Source organism: Mesoplodon bidens (genome assembly GCF_964165515.1).
Source record: "Mesoplodon bidens genome assembly, chromosome: 1".
Classification (NCBI taxonomy): domain Eukaryota; kingdom Metazoa; phylum Chordata; class Mammalia; order Artiodactyla; family Ziphiidae; genus Mesoplodon; species Mesoplodon bidens.
Window position 1 is genome coordinate 188,962,400 of NC_138176.1, and position 22,195 is coordinate 188,984,594.

The 22,195-nt window shown below is 37.0% G+C and overlaps 1 protein-coding gene across 2 annotated transcripts in view; it reads left to right on the top strand.

Moving 5' to 3' along the window:
* The window catches only part of LOC308615610 (uncharacterized protein), a 31,641-nt gene that overhangs the window by 3,446 nt on the left and 6,000 nt on the right, over positions 1-22,195 (top strand). For both annotated transcript variants that reach the window (XM_081231207.1, XM_081231208.1), the window contains exons 2-5: positions 1,936-2,006; positions 5,422-5,518; positions 7,344-7,445; positions 14,396-14,554. In XM_081231207.1, the coding sequence (XP_081087333.1) occupies positions 1,936-2,006; positions 5,422-5,518; positions 7,344-7,445; positions 14,396-14,554 (429 nt within the window). The remainder of the gene's footprint in view (positions 1-1,935; positions 2,007-5,421; positions 5,519-7,343; positions 7,446-14,395; positions 14,555-22,195) is intronic.

The following is a 22,195-nucleotide window of genomic DNA, read 5'->3' on the forward strand; positions in this document are numbered from 1 at the left end:
ACAGGATTAAAGGTCTGGAATGACTGCTGTGTGGAAGGCTGACCAGGGAGAAGGAGCTTTAAGGCACAGTTCTATCCTATCTTCCTTCAGTGCTAAATATTAATGTCACAAATATTTTATACTCATTAGAAAATATTAGTACCTACCAAAGCTTAATCATGAAATCAGATGGAACTGGACAGGACTGTAGAGATCATCTTACCCAATCCTTTCATTCTTCACACAAGGAAACAGACCCAGACAAGTCATTTTCTTAGGTTGTGCAGCACTTCAACTCCAGAAATGGCACTACAGTCCAGTGTGTCGATTATTTTACTGCCTCATGTTGCTATTTGCTTTGTTTCACATTTTTCTATGATTTCATAGTTTATATACTCTAAAAGAGACACTTTGGGAAGGCTAGGGGAATATGTTCCAGTGATGAGAATAGAGTAACTGAAAGATTATGTATTCTCTTAATTCCCTTAATGTTTCTTAGGAAATCCTTTCCTAGAGAATATTGCCTGGATTTTTCTGGTAATAGCAAGAATTTCAAGTTTTACTCTCTACCGTTAATAACAAGCTTTTCTCTCCCAAAAAATTTTTATTTCAAGTGTCATTTTTTGAAAATGAAAAGTTAATCAGGAGTGTGGCTATTTAAGTCTTCTTAGGTAACTTTCAGTTTCCTTTCACACTTCTAAAGTCAATTAATGGGATTCCATATAATTAACTGTATTTAAGGTATTCTGGATAATCATAATACCTTGCAAATTTTCTCCCAAAGAATGAGCCTTATAAGAAACAAGTAGGGGGGCTTCCCTGGTGGCGCAGTGGTTGAGAGTCCACCTGCCGATGCAGGGGACACGGGTTCGTGCCCAGGTCCGGGAAGATCCCACATGCTGCAGAGCGGCTGGGCCTGTGAGCCATGGCCACTGAGCCTGCGCGTCCGGAGCCTGTTCTCCGCAACAGGAGAGACCACAACAGTGAGAGGCCCGCTTACCGCAAAAAAAAAAAAAAAAAAAAACAAGTAGGGACTTCCCTGGTGGTGCAGTGGTTAAGACTCCTCCTGCCAATGCAGGGGACACGGGTTCAATCCCTGGTCCGGGAAGATCCCACATGCCACGGAGCAACTAAGCCCATGCACCACAACTGCTGAGGCTGTGCTCTAGAGCCTGCAAGCCACAACTACTGAGCCCGTGTGCCTGGAGCCCGCGCACTGCAACTACTGAAGCCTGTGCGCTGCAGGGCCCGCGTGCTGCAACTACTAAGCCTGCATGCTGCAACTACTGAAGCCTGCACGCCTAGAGCCCATGCTCTGCAACAAGAGAAGCCACCGCAACAAGAAGCCCATGCACCACAACGAAGAGTAACCTCCCACTCGCCTCAACTAGAGAAAGCCCATGCGCAGCAACGAAGACCCAACGCAGCCAAACAAACAAAAAAGAAAAGTAGAAGGGATCTTAGCAATTATTTGTTTAATAGAAAGATGTAAGTGAATAATAATGAGTAAAATTTTTATCTTAATCTAAAAAAAAGATAGAAGACTGCATAGGTTATTCAGAGACTAAAAGCTGAATACTTTTAATCCATTAACATTTTATGTATAGCTTCTTCAAAGTCACTGAAAAGATATTTGATTAGATAGTCAAATATCTTCCCAGTCATATTAATAATGTGCTGTGAAAAGGACTAATTAGTGCAACTTTTATTTGCACACTTATATGTATATACACAAAGTATATGTATATTTATGTAATTTTAATATTTTCCTTCATATTCATATGAACATTTCATGATAACTTGCCTCTTACCATGCATTATGAATAACCACCCATTAGTTCTCCTAGTAAACAGTTGTTCCTTAATAAACTAAACAAAACATTGGTAAATTAAGCAGATGAGTAATGAAAGACACTACAATCTTCTACAAAGTAAATGCTGACAATTTATTTTTAGGAAGCAGCGGCAACAGTGCTTAAACTAGTGCTTCTTAGAGCTGAACCAAAGACCATAATTCAAATGGGAAGGTAAGGAATATTCTAATAAAAGTCTATTTTTTAATCATTACCAGCTGATAATTACAGTGATAATGACATGGGGGAAAATGTTTCTTATACAGACTCTTGACTGAACCCTCAGAAAGGAGAACTTCTATATGTAAAATTATAAAATCATGAATGAGAATGATGAACATTAAATTCAAGATAGTGGTTACCTCTGCAAAAGAGAAAGGAGGAGAAATTGAGGAAGGGTATACAGGGGACATTAATTGTATCTGTAACATTTTGACTGAATGGTAGGTCTACAAGTGTTCTTGTTGTCTTATTCTCCATTCCTTTTTAGTTATCCCCAAAATATTTCATTAATAAAAAAGGAAACTTCCACTTGAAAATATCTTTAATAACATCACTCTACTTGGGACATCACATGGTATGGCTTAAACCATGTAATGTCCCAAGTAAACATTTGCTAGTAAAACAGGTGGGGAATAAGAGATCTATTATTTTTAGACTCATCATTGTTGTTTTAAGAGGAGGTTTGTTTTAACCTTTATATTGTAAAATAAAACAAAATACAAAAGCCACATCAAGCAAATGTATAGTTTCATGAAGTTTCTCAAAGGACCTCCCCCAACCAACTGCAACTACCATCTAAGCCAAAAAATAGAACGCTGCCATGTATCCCCAAAACTCCCTACCACGTATCCTGCCCCATTCACAGTTTCCTCCCTCCCCACCAAATCAACCACCATTCCAAATTCTGTAGCAGTCACTTATCCTGTTTCATCATTGCCTCAGCACCTAAATGAGCATCCTCAGGCACAAGAGCCCAATCCTGCCCATTTTTTAATTTGGTGCCTTTTAAGTCTCTTTAATCCATATATTCCCCCTCCACCATTTTTCTTTCCTTACAATTTATTGTTGAAGAACCTATAGAGTTTCCCTCAGTCTGGTTTTGCTGATAGCATATTCAAAATGCAGTTCACCATGGTCCAAGTGGCTGGATCCAGTGGCCTAATCCCTTTGGCAAGACTGCAGGTGTTTTTTCATCAGATGGTATATAATACCTGCTTATATCTCCTTTTGGCATGCTAGTAGCCATTGATATTCATTGCCTACACCCTAGAGCCATTAATTTATTGGGGGTTGCCTAATGGTGATATTCTAGTTTTGTTTTCATTTGTTGGCTGGAATGATTTCACAAACAGATTCTTTCCTCCTCTACTCTTGGCTTACCTATATTGAACATTCTAATTTGGATCTTTTGAAGACCTCTTCCCTGAACTTCAGACTTGTATATCCGACTGCTCATTCCACATATCTGTTGGATGTCTGATGGGCATCTCAGACTTCTGTCCAAAGCCACGCCTCCTCCTGCAGTCTTCCACATACTACCTTTCCAGTTCCTCAGGCCTAAAACCTTCAGGATCCTTGACTTTGGTCTCTTTTACTTCCAAACCCAGCCCATCAGCAAATCCTGTTGTCTTTACCTTCCAAACATATTCAGAATCTGACCACCTCCGCCACCATCCCTTGCTTGGGTGACTTGATATAAAGTTAAGTTCTTTTTTTTTATTATTTTGGTTTTGATTTTTAAGGATTGCACTCTTTAAAGTTTGATTTAATAACATTTTACAATTATGTAAAACATTTATATGGCTCCAAAGTCAAATCTACAAAATGAGTTTCCTTCACAAAGCCTAATTTTCATTGCTTTCTTCACACTACTCTCTCTCCCTCTATGTAGGTGACAATTTCAAATAAGTTCTTACCTTTTCTTTTTTTTCTATAAGAGACACATACGTATATTTGTACTTCCCTTATGTTAGGAAATGAGACTGATACATAAATTGCAGTACATCATACACACTTTTCTCCATCTTGCACTTGTCAGTTAACAATATATCCTAGTCGTCAGGTATTCAAGATTTTTAATATTTAAGGATGTTTTCTGAGTGTTACCAATAACACACTAAGCATAAATTTAAAATCACATCCAGTATCAATTTAGATCACATAACTTTTGGAGAGATGACAGAATTAGCAACTCTTTTCCTGTGAAGACTCCTCCCTATTTAAAAATAAAAATATTTTCCTAGTGGATATTATGCATGTCAATTAATATCATCATTAAAAATATTTGTAGAGGGCTTCCCTGGTGGCGCAGTGGTTGAGAGTCCGCCTGCCAATGCAGGGGGCAGGGGTTCATGCCCCGGTCCGGGAGGATCCCGCGTGCCGCGGAGCGGCTGGGCCCGTGGGCCATGGCCGCTGGGCCTGCGCCTCTGGAGCCTGTGCTCCTCAGCGGGAGAGGCCACAGCGGTGAGAGGCCCACGTACCTCAAAAAAAAAAAAAAAAATTGTAGCATATTGTATTCATAATATGATATATTCATGACATATCTTAAATTTTCTGCCCCTGGGATTATCTTTTCTACCTATTTTTGAGATTCCTCATTCTCATATCTATCCAGTTTAGCATTTGAACAGGTCTGTTGCCTGTTGACCATTTGGATATAGGGTGCTCAAAAATGACTAGATTAAAGCCTAGGCACCAAGCAACTATTTTGGTTGCCATATTCCTAAATTTTCTGGATTGTTGGGTAGTAAAGATGGAGGCACTTTCCAAGAGTCTTCTAGCCTCCTAATAAGTGAGTCTGAGAAGGCACAAAAGTTCTAGAAGTTGGAGTGGTCAGGAAAAGCTACACTTCAGATTACTATAGGGGAGTTTAATTCCCCCTCCCGGACTCATCCTGTTCTCTAGAATATTTGGTCTTGGGAATTCACAGATTTCAAATTCTAATCTATCATAATAGAAAGCCAAGAAGTGCCAAAATTAAATGTCTACCTAAAAATATAAGGATAGTAAAAATCAGTGAACATAGCATTTTCTCTTTGATCAGAATCTAGATTCAGTCTTGGAATGAGAGTAACTTCCATCAAAGGCATGTGAAATATATATGATTAGATTATTAGAATTTTCTCTATTGTAATTTATTTTTATTGATGCAATTTTAAATACATATTCACATTTTAGAGAGTTTTTATTTAACATAGTTTAATTTTTCAAAGGTATGAAAGATTTCTAATCTGATTATAAAAAGTTATCTACATAATTTTGTTTTTTGGGGTTGTTTTTTTTTTGCGGTACGCGGGCCTCTCACTGCTGTGGCCTCTCCTGTAGCAGAGCACAGGCTCCGGACGCGCCGGCTCAGCGGCTGTGGCTCATGGGCCTAGGTGCTCCACGGCATGTGGGATCTTCCCGGACCGGGGCACGAACCCGTGTCCCCTGCATCGGCAGGCGGACTCTCATCCACTGTGCCACCAGGGAAGCCCTCTACATAGTTTTTATACTATTAATGAGAGCTTGAAAACGAAATTAAATCCCCTTATCAGTACTTAATTTCTTTAATATTATCATGTAACTGAATGTATTCTTTTCAAAGCTTTGTCTACCATACTCTCTTTATTGACGGAATCACTTACCTATGTGCCTCAGACAATGCCTTAGATACTGTAACACCATCTGCATTTCTTAAAAATGTAAGTAATTTCTTTTACCGCTTTGACTTTTTCAGTTATTGAAATTATGAGGTCTGTTTTATAGTTTATTGGTAATAATGTCCCTAACCAAAAGCAGATCTGTCTATATAGCAGAGCCATTAGTGACCTTCAGAGATTTCTTACCTTCGTCCCTCATCTGTCTTCTGCTTCTACAGTTCCCCTAACTCTAAAGCAAGATCTACAAAGATGATTAACCCAGATCATCTTTGGAATCTCTCATATTTATTTTGTTCTTTAAAAATAAGAAAAATTAAGCTTTACTAATATTTAATATACCTTCTCAATAGCATATGTATTTAATTTTCAAGTAATTATAGATAAGACACTTCTGGCAGAAAATATGAATCAATTATGAGTTAAATGAAAAAAAAATTTTTAATCAAGATATACTACTTTTAGAGAACGTTTTACCTGAAAGTTGCCAACAAATATGAAATATGATAAATAGAGTACTTATGCGTATGTAGTTATATAGATACATGAGATTTTATAAATTTCTTAAAGGCTAATTAACCTTCTCAATAGATATCATCTACTGCTGACTATCACCCAGTGTCTAACTTCCAACTAGAATAAGACTGTGAAAGGCAGTCTCAGAGACAGACTGGGGCTAAACCATTTATTCTGGTAATTTTATGATCCAAATAGTATGTTTTTTCCTTATTTTAAAAAGTAAATGGGGCTTCCCTGGTGGAGCAGTGGTTGAGAGTCCGCCTGCCGATGCAGGGGACACGCGTTTGTGCCCTGGTCCGGGAAGATCCCACATGCCGGGGAGCGGCTGGGCCCGTGAGCCATGGCCGCTGAGCCTGCGCATCCGGAGCCTGTGCTCTGCAACGGGAGAGGCCACAATAGTGAGAGGCCCACGTATCGCAAAAAAAAAAAAAAAAAAAGTAAATAATACTAATCTTCAATTTTATTCACAAATATATAATTTAGGAAAAATATTTTAACAAAAAATATTAATGGAAAAATCGGTCAGCTGTACTATAGTTATTAATAGTTATTCTCCAGTCACATTATGCATATATTTCATTTGTTTAGTGTACCAACTTGTTTTAACACAACTCAAACTGTAACCACATATAGAATCAAGGATTATAAGGCCTAATATTGTAATTCACTCTACATTTATGCCTAGACAATTGTTAGCATCTACATGATAAACACAGTTAGCCATTTAACTGACTATACTCTAATTTTTTTTTCCCTCTCTGCCATTATGGAAAAACATGCAACTTTTCCAACTTTCCAAAACCAGATGACACAAAATTACTAACTGCATGATTTTTACCACTGCTTTTCGGGTGATACAACATTAAGTACAAACAGTTGTCAGAATTCCTTCTTAAAGCTTTGAAAAATCATATAACAACCCTATAGGGTTTGGAAGATAGTCTTATGACATTTAGTTGGGATTGTTTTGTTATCATTGAATGGATTTTGAGGGTAAGAGCAGGAGGGGAAAATGAAAAGCACTTACTTAGAGAATATCAGTGACTCCTATCCTTCCTTGTCTGCCAGAGGTGAACATCTGCGAGTCCCCTCAAGTCTTCAGAAATACCAATACCAAAGAATCAAGGTAGCACCTGCAATCTCACGATACGAGATATGAGATATGAGCACACTTTTCATTAAATACTGCGTCTTTAAAATAGAAAAGATACCCTGCCACCAAAAATCTAGAACCGTTCTGGTTTCTTTTATTGCAAGTTTCTGCCAGACTTTGCTTCAAATAAACACTTGCTATGTAATTCTCCAGTTGAAATTATCTATATAATTTAAATATTTCCATTAATTTCCCCAGGTTAGTGAGACTTTTCTGAGAGATCCTTTGATGTCACAAGAACATTTTTCTCCGTCAAATGCAGTTGCTACAGATTTTCAACAAGTATTAGGAAAGTATATGGTATGTAACCTCCAAGTGTGATCCTAAACATTGTCAGTATTACATCTGACAAATCAGTTAGGAATTATGAGTTAAGAGCTGTTAAGGTGAATGAGAACTAAGAACTTCTATCTCTATATAATGATAAGGAATGATATCCATGAAATATTGATAAGTGAATAAAGCAAGACAGAGAAAATATATATGGTATACTGTTATTTACTTACCATCCTTATATGCAACCATTTAAGAAATAGGGAATAAATACAAATATGTTTGCTTATACCAAAAACAAAGGGGGGATGGGGGGACAAAGGAAGGATAAACCAAAAACATTTCAGTGGTTGCCTGTGTATGGATGGGGACAGGAATAGAAACTAGACCTCTCTGAATGAAACTTGTCTTGCAAATTCGACTTGGAACCATGTAAATATTTTACACAATTTTAAAAATTATAATAATCATAATCATTGTGTAAATATTTTACACAAATATTAAATTAAATATTTTAAAAGTAGTCCCTCAGCAGAAATTAACATTGTAAATCAACTATACTTCAATAAATTTTTTTAAAAAGAGTAGTGCCTATTAAGTGAAATAAGACAGTCACAAGAGGACAAATACTGTGTGATTCCACTTATATGAGGTACATAGAGTGGTCAGATTTATAGAGACAGAAAGTAGAAAGGTGGTTGCCAGAGCCTGGGAGGAAGGGAGAAGGAGAAGTTATTGTTTAATGGGTACAGAGTTTCAGTTTGGGAAAATAAAAAGGTTCTGGAGATAGATGGTGGTGATATATTTAATGTGAACATATTTAATGCCACTGAACTATACAGCTAAAAATGGTTAAAATTGTACATTTTATGATATGTATGTTTTACCATAATAAAGTTTTTTTTCTTTTATTGAAGTACAGTTGCTGTACAATATAAGTTACAGGTGTACAATGTAGTGATTCACAATTTTTAAAGGTTATACTCCATTTATAGTTATTATAAAATATTGGCTATATTCCCTATGTTTTACAATATATCCTTGTAGCTTATTTTTTTCCTAATTGTTTGTACCTCTTAATCCCCTACACCTACCTCAACCCCCTCCCCTTTCCTGACCCCACTGGTAACCACTAGTTTGTTCTCTATATCTGTCAGTCTGCTTCTTTTTTGTTATATGCCTTAGTTTGTTGTATTTATTAAATTCCACATATAAGTGGTATCATACAGGATTTGTCTTTCTCTGTCTGACTTATTTCACTTAGCATAATGCCCTCCAAGTTCATCCATGCTGCTGCAAATGGCAATATTTCATTGTTTTTTACAGCTGGGTAGTATTCCATTGTATATATGTATACCACATCTTTTTGTTTTGTTTTTTTGTTTTTACCACATCTTTTTTTTTTTTTTTTTTTTTGCAGTACTCGGGCCTCTCACTGTTGTGGCCTCTCCCGTTGCGGAGCACAGGCTCCAGATGCACAGGCTCAGCGGCCATGGCTCATGGGCCCAGCCACTCCGCGGCATGTGGGATCTTCCCGGACCGGGGCACGAACCCGTGTCCCCTGCATCGGCAGGCGGACTCTCAACCACTGTGCCACCAGGGAAGCCCTACCACATCTTCTTAATCCATTCATCTGTTGATGGACACTTAGGTGGCTTCCATATCTTGGCTATAGTAAATAATGCTGCTATGAACATTGGGGTGCATGTATCTTTTCAAATTAGTGTTTTGGGGTTTTTTTCGGATATATATACCGGGGAGTAGAATTGCTGGGTCATATGGTAGTTCTGTTTTTAGTTTTTTGAGAAAGCTCTGTACTGTTTTCCACAGTGGTTTTACCAATTTACATTCCCATCATCAGTGTATAAGGGACAAACCAAATATTTGATGATACTAAGGAATTCTTTTAGATGTGATCATGATGTGGTTTTGTTTTTTAAGAAAAACAAGGCCATATCTTTTAGAGATACAGACTGAAGCATTTATAGATTAAAATAATAGACTGTCTAGGATTTGCTTTAAAATAATACATTTGGGGAAGGAGTAATCAGTAGTAGTACAGATGAAATAAGATTGGCCATGTGCTGATAACTGCTGAAAGTAGGTGATGGGTACACTAAACAATTCACTCTGCTTCTGTATATGTTTGAACCTTTCCATAATAAAATATTTTAAGTACACCTGCATTAGTTTTCTATTTATGATAACGAATTTGTACGGTGGGCTTCCCTGGTGGTGCAGTGTTTGAGAATCTTCCTGCCAATGCAGGGGACACGGGTTCAAGCCCTGGTCTGGGAAGATCCCACATGCCGCGGAGCAACTAGGCCCGTGAGCCACAACTACTGAGCCTGCGCAACTAGAGAAAGCCCTTGCACAGAAACGAAGACCTAACACAGCCATAGATAAATAAATAAATAAATAAATAAATAAATTGTATGGTATCAAATTACCACAAATCATCAGCCTAAAACAACACACATTTATTATCTCACAGTTTTTATGAGTTAGGAATCAAGGCATGGTTTAACTGGGTTTTCTGCTTAGGGTCTCACAAGGCTGCAGTGAGTGTCAGCCAGACTATGTTCTTATCTGGAAGCTCTGAGGAAGAATCTGCTTCCAGACTCATTCAGATTGTTGCAGAATTTATTTCCTAAGAGCTGTGCAAGGGATGCAGCTTTTTGCTGGCTGTTGGCTGGAGGACACCCTCGGTCCTAAAGACTGATAGCAGTTCTTTGCCATGAGGGCGTCCTCAGCACAGTTGCTTGCTTCTTCAAGGCCAGCAGAGGAATCTCTCACTCCAGTCTGCTAAATGTTATATAATATGATGTAATCACAGGAGTGACATCCATCACCTTTGCTTCCATTCGTTAGGGGCAGATCACACTGAAGGGGAGGGAATTTTATAAAGATGTGACTCAGTGGGGGTCCCCACAGGGTGAGTCCACCACAATGCCTGAAGAAATAACTAAGGATAGATATATTAAATTTGTATATTCTCTTATGGAGAATTCTGCAATATTCAACACAGCTAAAATATATAATTAACATAGCTCCCTGAAAACCCTGAGAAAATATGCACATTTTAAGCAGTTAACACATCTGACATCAAAGAAATTTGTTTAACATGTATAAACTAACCTGGTGAGCTTCAAATCTGTAGAAAATTTTATAACAGGTGTTGACTTTTTTATACTATAATTAGCAAAATGCACACAGCAAAAAAAAAGTAGTTTTGAGAGAGTTTTAAGTATATTTATATATATAAATGTACCAAATGCCATTGAATGGACTATGAATACATTATCTTAACAAAACTTACATGAGTCTCTTAATCTTAAAAGATGAAGCATTTTTTAAAAGGAGAGAAAAAGAAAAGGAATAAAAAAAACCAAAGATTCACCATTTATCTTAACTTGATTATGTATTTTTTAATTAATTTTTATTGGGGTGTAGTTGCTTTACAGTGTTGTGCTAGTTTCTGCTGTACAGCAAAGTGAATCAGTTATACATATACATATATCCACTTTTTTTTTGGATTTCCTTCCCATTTAGGTCACCACGGAGCACTGACTAGAGTTCCCTGTGCTATATCTTAACTTGATTATGTCTTAATAAAACAATTTTAACCCATGAGCCATAGAGGCATCCACTAAACATTTCTTAACACAAGCCACCAAAACCTTATTTCCAAATAAGGTCACATTCACAAGTATCCAGAATTAGGACTTAAAAGAATGTTTTTGGGGGGACACAGTTCAACTAGGAATTCCCTCTTTTCTGCATTCCAACTAGTGAGCTCCTCACAGAACATCAATTGTAAGTTGCATGGTCCAGTGACCAAGATCAGAGTCTGTTTAAGGTGGATTTGATCACTTGCCAAAGAGCAGGGGATTTTAATATCATTTTTATATTTAAAAATAATGCTCATTAATAAAGTGAAATAATACAAAAGTATATAAAGTGAAATATAAATATCTCCTACAATCTCAATCAAACCCCCCTGAGGTGAAGGTGAACACTCTTAACAGTTTGGTGTGTAAGCTTCCAGAATTTATATATATATATATATATATATATATATATATATATATATATATATATATATAAATTCACAAAACTGGGATCATTAGTACAATAGGTAAAGGCTTAATCTCTAGAGCTTCTTTGTCTGAATCCTTGTTTTGCCTCTAGCTGTGTAACATTGGGCAATATATTAACTTTCTCAATCTGAGTTTTCTTATTTAGAAAATAAAAGATGAAAAGAGTAGTACTTTATATAATGGTTTCGGAATTAAATGAACTAATACGTGTGAAGTGCTTAAAACAGTGGCTGCCACATACTAAGTGCTTGATAAGTTATTATTTAATACTCTTCTGCAGCTGCAGCTTAATTTTTAAATATAACACTATATCTTAGAGATCATTTTTTATTGAAGTAGTTGATTTACAATGCCATGTTAGTTTCAGGTGTACAGCACAGTGATTCAGTTATATATATAATTCTCTTTCAGATTCTTTTCCCTTACAGGTTATTACAAAGTATTGAGTACTTTGAGTATCATTGAATATAGTTGACTGTAGTTCCCTGTGCTATACAGTAGGTCTTTGTTGATTATCTATTTTATAAGTAGTAGTGTATATATGTTAATCCCAAACTCTTAATTTATCCCTCCCCACACTGTCCCCCCCTTGGTAACCATAAGTTTGTTTTCTATGTCTGTGAGTCTCTTTCTGTTTTGCAAATGAGTTTATTTGTGTCTTTTTTTTTCAGATTGCACATATAAGCAATATCATATGATATTTGTCTTTGTCTGGCTTCACTTAGTATGATAATCTCTAGATCTATCCATGTTGCTGCAAATGGCATTATTTCATTCTTTTTATGGCTGAGTAATATTCCTTTGTATATATATACCACATCTTCTTTATCCATTCCTCTGTTGATGGACTTTTAGGTTGCTTCCATGTCTTGGCTATTGTAAATAGTGCTGCAGTAAACATTGGGGTGCATGTATCTTTTCAAATTACAGTTTTCTCCAGATGTAGAGGTCATTTTTAATATGGATAGAGTGGAAGACAAAAATAGCAACAAAGAACAAGAGCAATGAATAGAAAATGGTGACAAATATGGTAGATATTAATCCAGCTATATCAATAATCACTTTAAAAGTTAATGGCCTAGGACTTCCCTGGTGGTGCACTGGTTAAGAATCTGCCTGCCAATGCAGGGGACATGGGTTCAAGCCCTGGTCCAGGAGGATCCCACATGCCATGGAGCAATTAAGGCCATGTGCCACAACTACTGAGCCTGTGCTCTAGAGCCCACGAGCCACAACTACTGAGCCCACACACTGCAGCTACTGAAGTCCGCGCACCTAGAGCCCCTGCTCCACAACAAAGAGAAGCCACCACAATGAGAAGCCCATGCACCGCAACAAAGAGTAGCCCCTGCTTGCCGCAACTAGAGGAAGCCCGCACGCAGCAATGAAGACCCAACTCAGCCAAAAATAAATAAATTAATTAATTAATTAAAATTAAATTAAAAAGTTAATGGTCTAAATACACCAATTAAAAGAGACTGTCAAACTGGATCAAGAAGCTGTCATGAGAATGAGAAGACAAGCTGCAGACTGGGAGAAAATACTTGCAAAAGGAAAATCTGATAAAGGACTGTAACCCAAAATATACAAAGTACTCTTAAAACTGAACGATCAGAAAACAACCCAATTTTTAAAATGGGCCAAATATTTGAATAGATACGTCACCAAAGAAGATATACAGATGGCAAATTAGCATATGAAAAGGCTCAACATCATATGTCATTAGGGAATTGAAAATTATAGCAACAATGAAATACCCCTAACACACCTATTAGAATGGCCAAAGTTCAAAACACTGACAACACCAAATGCTGGCAAGGATGTGGAGCAATAGGAACTCTGATTCACTGCTGATGGGAATGCAAAATTGTATACTCACTTTGGAAGACAATTTGGCAGTTACTTACAAAACTAACATACTCTTACCATATGATCCAGCAATAGTGCTCCTCGGTATTTACCCAAAGGAGTTGAAAATTATATCCACACAAAAACCTGTATATGGATATTATAGCAGCTTTATCCATAATTGCAAAGACATGGCAGCAATCAAGATGTCTTTCCATAGGTGAATGGATAAATAAACTACAGTACATCCAAACAATGGACTATTATTCAGCACTAAGAAGAAATGAGCTATTAAACCATGAACAGACATGGAGGAAACTTAAATGCATATTGCTAAGTGAAAGAAGCCAATCTGAAAACACTGCATACTGTATGACTAACTATACGGTATTCTGGAAAAGACAAAACTATGGAGACAGTAAAAAGACCAGTTTTTGCGAGGGCTTAGGGAAAAAGGAAGTATGAATAGGTGGAGCACAGAGGATTATAAGGGCAGTGAAACTGTTCTGTATGATACTGTAAAGACGAAAACATGTCATTAGACATTTGTCAAAATCCACTGAATGTACAATATTAACAGTGAACCCTAATGGAAACTATGGACTTTGGATGATGATGCATCAACATAGGGTCATCCATTGTGACAAATGGACCACTCAAGCACAGGATGTTGATAGTGAGGGTGGCCGTGCATGTATGGGGGGTAAGGAGCATGCAGGAACTCTGTAATTTCCACTCAATTTTACCATGAACCTAAAACTGCTCTTTTAAAAAGTCTATTCAAATAAATACACAATTTAAATTCTTTAAAAATCCACTGCTGATTGAATACATTGATATATTCCCTCTCCTGCCACCCCCCATTTTTTCTTCACGATTAAGGTAGGACAATTTGAGGCTTAGTTGATTCCTTATGCTGAAATACAAGTGAGATGTGCCTTTGACACCTTTGTTCTAATTTGTACAATATATTACAATAGATTTCATTTACAGAAAATAAAATGTATATTATATTTCACTTCTATATAGATGAAATACAATAAAAATCAAGAGGACAGCTCGATATCCACACTGAAGAGTCAAGTAACTGATGTAAAAAATGTGATGACCCAAAATATTGATAAAATTTTGGAAAGAGAAGAAAGATTGAATATCTTCACTGATAGGACAGATGATCTGCAAACAACTGTGAGTGTTACACGGCTGTCTTAATACTCAAACAGTGCTCTAAGTCATAGGATCATTGCCCTTGAGACAAACTGCCAAAAGCAAAAACATACTGGGACACTTGGTGAGATAATCTTATGTCACCAAACTATGGCTTTATCAAAAATTATTGAAGTGCAACTAAAATATTAAAAGAATAATTATAAAACAATCCAGAGCTTCCCTGGTGCCGCAGTGGTTGAGAGTCCACCTGCCGATGCAGGGGATACGGGTTCGTGCCCCGGTCCGGGAGGATCCCACATGCCGCGGAGCGGCTGGGCCCGTGAGCCATGGCCGCTGAGCCTGCGCGTCCAGAGCCTGTGCTCCGCAACGGGAGAGGCCACAACAGTGAGAAGCCCGCGTACCGCATGCATGCATGCATGCATGCATAAATAAATAAATAAAATAAAACAATCCAAACTTTAAAGCCCATTAAAGTAGAAAGTGGTTATTTGTGTAACAGAAGGGTTTCTTACATTAAGAAACACACAGGTTAGTCAACAAATAAATTGCAAGGGAAAAAGGAGAGGGAAACTTACCAATAAAAGGACTTAGAAGGTATATCAATTGCAATGTGTGGTCCTTATTTGGATTTTGATTCAAACAAACTATAAAAATGAAAATTTACAACTTCATGAGACAAATAGATATTTGAACTCTAGCTGGATATTAGATGAGGTTAAGGAATATAATTAATTTTCAGCTGTGATAATGGCATTGTGGTTATGTTTTTAAAAGAGTCATTACTTATTAGAGATACATACTAAAATATTTACGAATGAAATTTTGTAACATCTGAGATTTGCTTCAAAATAGTTTGAGTGGGGGAGTAGAATGGTGTATAAATTAAACAAAATTGGCCATAAATGGACAATGGTTAAATCTGGATGCTGAGTATACAGGGGTTCATTATACCATCCTGTCAACTTTTGTATGTGTCTGAAATTCTCTATTAGAAAATAGTTTTAAAACAATCACCAAGTGTTCAATAGTTCCTTTTGAGCATTTTTTTTTTTTTTTTGGCCACATCTCACGACTTGTGGGATCTTAGTTCCCCAACCAGGGATCGAACCTGTGCCTCCTGCAGTGGAAGCTCGGAGTCCTAACCACTGGACTGCCAGGGAATTCCCCTGCTTTGAGCATTTTAAATTTTATTTTTACAGATCTTTTCTAGAAACACAGCCACCATATAAAGCAAAGAATACACACTACTTTTTACTCATCAAGTTCTATTGATTCAACCTCCTAAATCTTTTTTGTTCTAAGCTTCATTTTTTTCACCTTTCAAAACAATTTACCAAGGTATTATTCACATATATTCACCCAGTTTAATTGTGGAGTTTGACAAATTGTGGTAGCTATGTACAATTGTGTGACCACAATCAAGTTGTGGACTAGCTCTTCCATCCTAAAATCTGCCCTCCTTTGTAGTTGACTCTTCCCCAACCCTGACCCCAACCAACCACTAATCTGCTTTCTGTCACTATAGTGTTGTCTTTTCTACAACGTCATATGAATAGAATCATACAATACAGTCTTTTGTGTTTGACTTCTTTTACTTAATATAATGTATTTTATATTCATGTTGTTGTGTTAATATGTTATTCCTTATCATTGCTAAATAGTATTCTACAGATAGCTAAATCTCTTTTTTTTTTTTTAATTTTTTTTTATTTAATTAATTAATTAATTAATTAATTTTTTTGCGGTACGTGGGCCTCTCACTGTTGGCCTCTCCCGTTGCGGAGCACAGGCTCCGGACGCGCAGGCTCAGTGGCCATGGCTCACGGGCCCAGCCGCTCCGCGGCACGTGGGATCCTCCCGGACCGGGGCACGAACCCGTGTCTCCTGCATCGGCAGGCAGACTCTCAACCACTGCGCCACCAGGGAAGCCCTAAATCTCTTTTAAACACACCTTCTGCCCACCCCAATGCCACTCACTGTCTCACTCCAAGATCAATTATCTCTTGTCTGACTATGGTAATTCCCAGATTTAATTGTTCTCCTTATTTTTGGTTCTACTCTGCTCCAGTCATCCTCCACACCGATACTAGAGTATTCTTTTAAAATACAAGTATGAACGTTATCTATAGCCCTTTTAAAACCCTCTAGTGGTGCCCCTTTGTCCAAGCAGGGTAGAGTCCAACCTCCCTAACTTAATGAGCTTTCTTCTGACTATATTGCCAGTCATATCACCCAGAGGTCATGTCTTGTAGTTTATAAATCTCAAAAAATATCAGACTATTTGTAGTTCTCCAAAATACCTGTTGCATTATTTCACACCTTTATGCATACTGTTCCCTCTTTTTCCTTCCCCTGGAAAACTTCTACTCATCCATCAAAACCCAACTCAAGAATCATCTCCTCATCCATTGTCCAGGCTGAGTTTATGCCTCTCTCATCTATGCCATCCCTGCACCTTGTATTTATTGATCAATTAAACAAATATCTTTTGAAGATCTACTGTCTACCAGGCTCTATAATAGGCACTAAGAATAATAAGGATGAATATGATAGCCACAACCCCAGCAAACAAGCACTGAATGTTAGTTAAATTAAACACTACTTACTTAAACAAAGCAATCCTCTACATTGTTTCTATAGCAGGAAAAAGATGTCACATCAGTTTATATAATCTACAAAGAAGAACTAATAAAGTAAATCATTGTATAGCACTGCAGTTGTTGTCTTTATGAGAGTTATAACACAAGAGTTCAGATAAAACTGTCCAAGCCATTTAGATTCATTCATTGTTCATTAATAAACATGCTTTTGTTGATCTTTTGTTGCGATCTTTTGTTGCAGCGTGCAGGCTCTTTGTTGTGGTGCACAGGCCTTTCTCTAGTTGTGGCGTGCGGGCTCCAGAGCGAGCAGGCTCGGTAACTGTGGCGCGGGCTTAGTTGCCCTGCAGCATGTGGGATCTTAGTTCCCAGACCAGGGATTGAACCAGCGTCCTGTGCATTACAAGACGGATTCTTAACCACTGGACCACCAGGGAAGTCCCTATGAAAAAAGTTTTGAGAATAATATATCTAATACCCTTGTAATCATCAGCCAGCTTTATCTGGACTTAATATTTTGCCACATTTGGTTTGGGCCTTTGTTTCTTAAAGAAATAAAATTATACATATAATTAAAGTCCCCTGTGTACCTTTCCCAAACCCATTCCACTCCCTCACCAGAACCGCTATCGTGAATTTGATTTGAATCATTTGTATGCATGTTTTGATTCCTCTGCTATATATGTATCTGTAGTATTGGTTTGCATTTTTAAACTTTGTATTTATGACATTATAATGAACCTATCCTTCTGCAACCTGAGTTTTTAGTTCAACATTATGTTTTTGAAATGTATTCATTTTGATACACTTAGCTCTAATTTATCAATTTAGCTTCTGACAGCATATCATTACTATTTTAAGAAATACAGAAATACTTATCCTTTCCCCTTTTAATAAATATTAATGTAGATTCCAACTTCTTTATTGTGAACAACACTGCACTGAACACCCTTGTACATGTCTTTTAGTACACATTTACAAAATGTTTCTAAGACAATGGTCTATAGAGTTTTTTGATCATGCATACTTATTCAAAAAATATTCTTGAGAATGCATTTAAATATATATAAATTATATATATTCCTCTATAGTAATGTTATATATTAAAACATACTAATAGAAATTAAAAGAATGAGACAAAAATGAAATCAAATATTAAATATTTTTTCTTAAGAAAATTAAAACTATGTCTCTCTAAGAAAAATTTTAATAATGTATTTTAATGATAGTGTGATTAAAAGTCAGATTTGATTACAAATGACTATTTTTTAAGTCTCTAAATATGGCAGGTAGAGTGTTCAAACTAGAAGCAGAGATATATCCTTTGTCATTTTCTTGTTGTTTATCTTTGCCTTGTTAGTATAATTAAGCCACATGTCTACTTTAGCTTAGTTAAAACTAAATAATATTACCCATGTATTACCCATAATTCACTTACCCATATAAATTGTAGGTATTGCAATACACTACAAGAGAGTGGACAAAGGGGTCTGCAGTGGCCAACTCTGCATCACTGTGGAATTTCCCCTCTACCCTCAAAATATCTTAACTTTCATGATTTACCATTTTACATCATACCTAGGGAAGATGTCAGTGCCTATCCATGTTAAATTTTAAATATTTTCATTTTTTTACACAACAGTGTAAATCAACTACACTTCATGTAGGCAAATGTATCAGTCTTGCCCTTTATGCTTTCTGTGTCTTAAGAACGCCTTCCTTTCCCCAGGTTATAAAGATACTCTTATATTGTCTCCTAAAAGTTTTTATTTCTGCTTCTTCAACATGAATCTTTAAAACATCTGGAATTTTATTTTTGCATAAAATATGAGGTAGGAATCAAATTTTATTAGTTTCTGTATAAATAACCAGTTGCCCAAGCGACCATTTATTAAATAGCTCAGGCTTTCCCATTTGGTTTGTAATGCCAACCTTGCCACATATAATGTTTTCATATGTAAACAATTTTCGTTCTTTTAATTTGTATGTATTATATTCTTCTGATCTATTTCTATTCCCTTGGGCCAGTACTACACCATTTTAGTTACTGTGGTTTTATGAGAAGTCTTAATATCTTATAGGGCAAGTTCGTCTACTTTCTCTTTTTTGGAAATTATGTTGGCAAGGCTTACTTCTCTTTTGGGGAATTTTAGATTCTACATCTCAAGTTACACTCTCACACACACAAAAATTGTTGGGATATTAGTTGGAATTACATTAATATGGGGAGAACTGACACCTTTAAAATACTGTTTTCCCTTCTCTGAACATGCTATGTCTCTTCATTTTTCTAAGTCTCTTTCAAAATCTTTCAGTAGAGTTTTATAATTTTTCCCCTAAGGGTCTTGTACAACTTTTCTGAGATTTATTTCTTGGTATCTGTTTTTGTTTCTATTGTATATGATATTTTTTAAACTACATTTTCAAAAAATTTTTGGTTAATAAGAACGCAGTCAATTTTTGCATAATGATTTTGTATCCCAACTCTTGCTGAACTCTTTTATGGTAATATTGTTTGTCTGTGGATTTATTTGCATTTTCTACATAGAAATTCCATCATATATGAAAAATGACTGGATTTTTTTTATCCTTTCCAATATGTATTTTCTTTGCTTTCTTGCTCATGCCTCCCTCTCAAGTTAAAGGCAACTACCTTGAGGCCATTAGGCTTGGTTGGATAGGAAGCTTATACACTTAATCTGATCTCTAATGCAGGGCACAATCTTTTTGTAATTAAGGTAAAATTCACATAACAAAAAAATAACATTTTAAAGTATACAATTCAGTGGCAATTGGTACATTCACGATGTTGTGTACCCACCACCTCCATCTAGTTCCAAAACATTTTATCACCCCCAAAATAAACTTCATGCCCATTAAGCAATTACTCCCCAGCCCCTAACAACCAATAATCTACTTTCTGTCTCTATGGATTTACCAATTCTGAGTATTTCATATAAATGGAATTATACAATCTGTTGTCTTTTGTGTCTAGCTTCTTTCACTTAGCATGATGTTTTCGAGGGTCATCTATGTTGTAGCATGTATCAGTACTTCATTCCTTTTTGGCTGAATAATATTCCATTGTATGGATTGACCACAACTTGTTTATCCATTCTTCAACTGATGGACATTTGTGTTGTTTCTGCCTTTTGGCTACTGTGAATAATGCTGCTATGAACATTTGTGTACAAGTTTTTGTTTGAATAGTTGTTTTCAATTCTCTTATGTATGTACATAGGAATGGAATTGCTGGATTATATGGTAATTCTATTTTAACTTTTTGAGGAATTTCCAAACTATTTTCCACAGCGGTTGAACCATTTTACCTTCCCACCAGTAATGTAAGAGGGTTCCAATTTCTCCACATCCTCTTCAACACTTGTTATTTTTCCTTTTTTTTTTTTTATTATAGCCATCCTACCGGGTGTGAAGTGGTATCTTACTTTGATTTGAATTTCAAGTCATTTGCCCATTTTTAATAGGTTTCAGGGGGGTTTGTAATTGAGGAAAGGTAGAATCTTAATGGGCATCTGTCATTAAAAGGTCTTTTCAATCTAATGTCTTATTATTTGGGCCCAAGAACCATCAGCTTATCCAATCTTCCAATGTTCCACATTTCTGCAGTCTCTCTATTCCTTTTCATTTCTTCTTGCAAACCAGCCAGTTGTTGCCTTGCTAAATGTAGCCAGTAAAAAGAACTCACGCTACTACCTTTCTATTTTCCAACCTTTTCTTCTAAAAGGACAGACTCAGTAGTATTTTGTCTGCCTTCCAAATTATCACAGGCAATAGTTTTAGCAAATATTTTACCCTGCAGAGCATTGGTCTTTATCTTTCCAGACTCTAATATCAGTTTCTTCTGTGCCTACCACCTGATGGCTAAGCCAGTGCTAGAGTTTTAGAGTTCTGTATTGATAGTAACAACATCTCATCCTACTACAATTTCACTATTAGAGAAACATTAGCTATACCAACATACCTCAAGTTTTCAGTGTTTTAACTCAACAGAGGTTAATTTCTCGGTTGTATAACAGTATAAGTCAGGCTTTCAGTGAGCAGACTTCCACAGGGTAATCCAGAAACCCAAGTTTTTTACATTTTGTGACTGTCATTGCCTTTGGCCCCTCAGAATCTTTCAATTTCAGGTGGTAGCTAGTTAAACAGGGAGTGGAAGAAGCACATTTGCTTTGAGCCAGTTCAACCCAAAATTGACACCCATCATTTCTACTCACAATCTATTGGTAGGAATTAGTCTTATAATTATAGCTTTGCATAGGTACATGGGGTAGAGAGAGGACACAGCAAGGGGTGGGGTGAAGGGCCTGAGAAATGTGGTCTGTAATTGGACAGTCTCTTGCCAGCAACAACTCTACATTATGGAAGGGGAACTCAAAGTCTTCAGTGGATAGCTGGCTGTCTTTATCACATCTGGAAGTTTATCACTAAAGGAAATTCTAAAGGAACTATATAGATAGTGGTAAAGGTGTAGGTAACACTAAATGAATATTGACTGCAATATAGGTGATGAGAAGTGATTGGATTCTGGATATATTTTGAAGGTGGTGCGAATTAGAGTTGCTGACAGATTGGCCATGAGGTGAGAGAGAGTCAAGGAAGACTCCAAAGCTTTGAGCCTAGTTAACAGGAAGGATGGAAATTGAGTAGTTTCATTGCTTTCCTCACGTGAGCCCAAGGGTTAGCCCGCTGTGAGCACTAAACCCTAAGCCCTGCCTGCATGGCAGAGGCCAACATCATCACCTTCCCAAATCCAGAGGAGCTGCACCATCAGTGCAACTTCTCACTGCTTTCCTAGGTTCCTGCACTTGGCCTTACTCTTACTTTCTTCCAATATCAGTAATGCATTTAAGTTTGCTTCTTGGGCTTCCCTGGTGGCACAGTGGTTGAGAGTCCGCCTGCCGATGCAGGGGACACGGGTTCGTGCCCCGGTCCGGGAAGATCCCACATGCTGCGGAGCGGCTGGGCCCGTGAGCCATGGCCGCTGAGCCTGCGCGTCCGGAGCCTGTGCTCTGCAACGGGAGAGGCCGCAACAGAGAGGCCC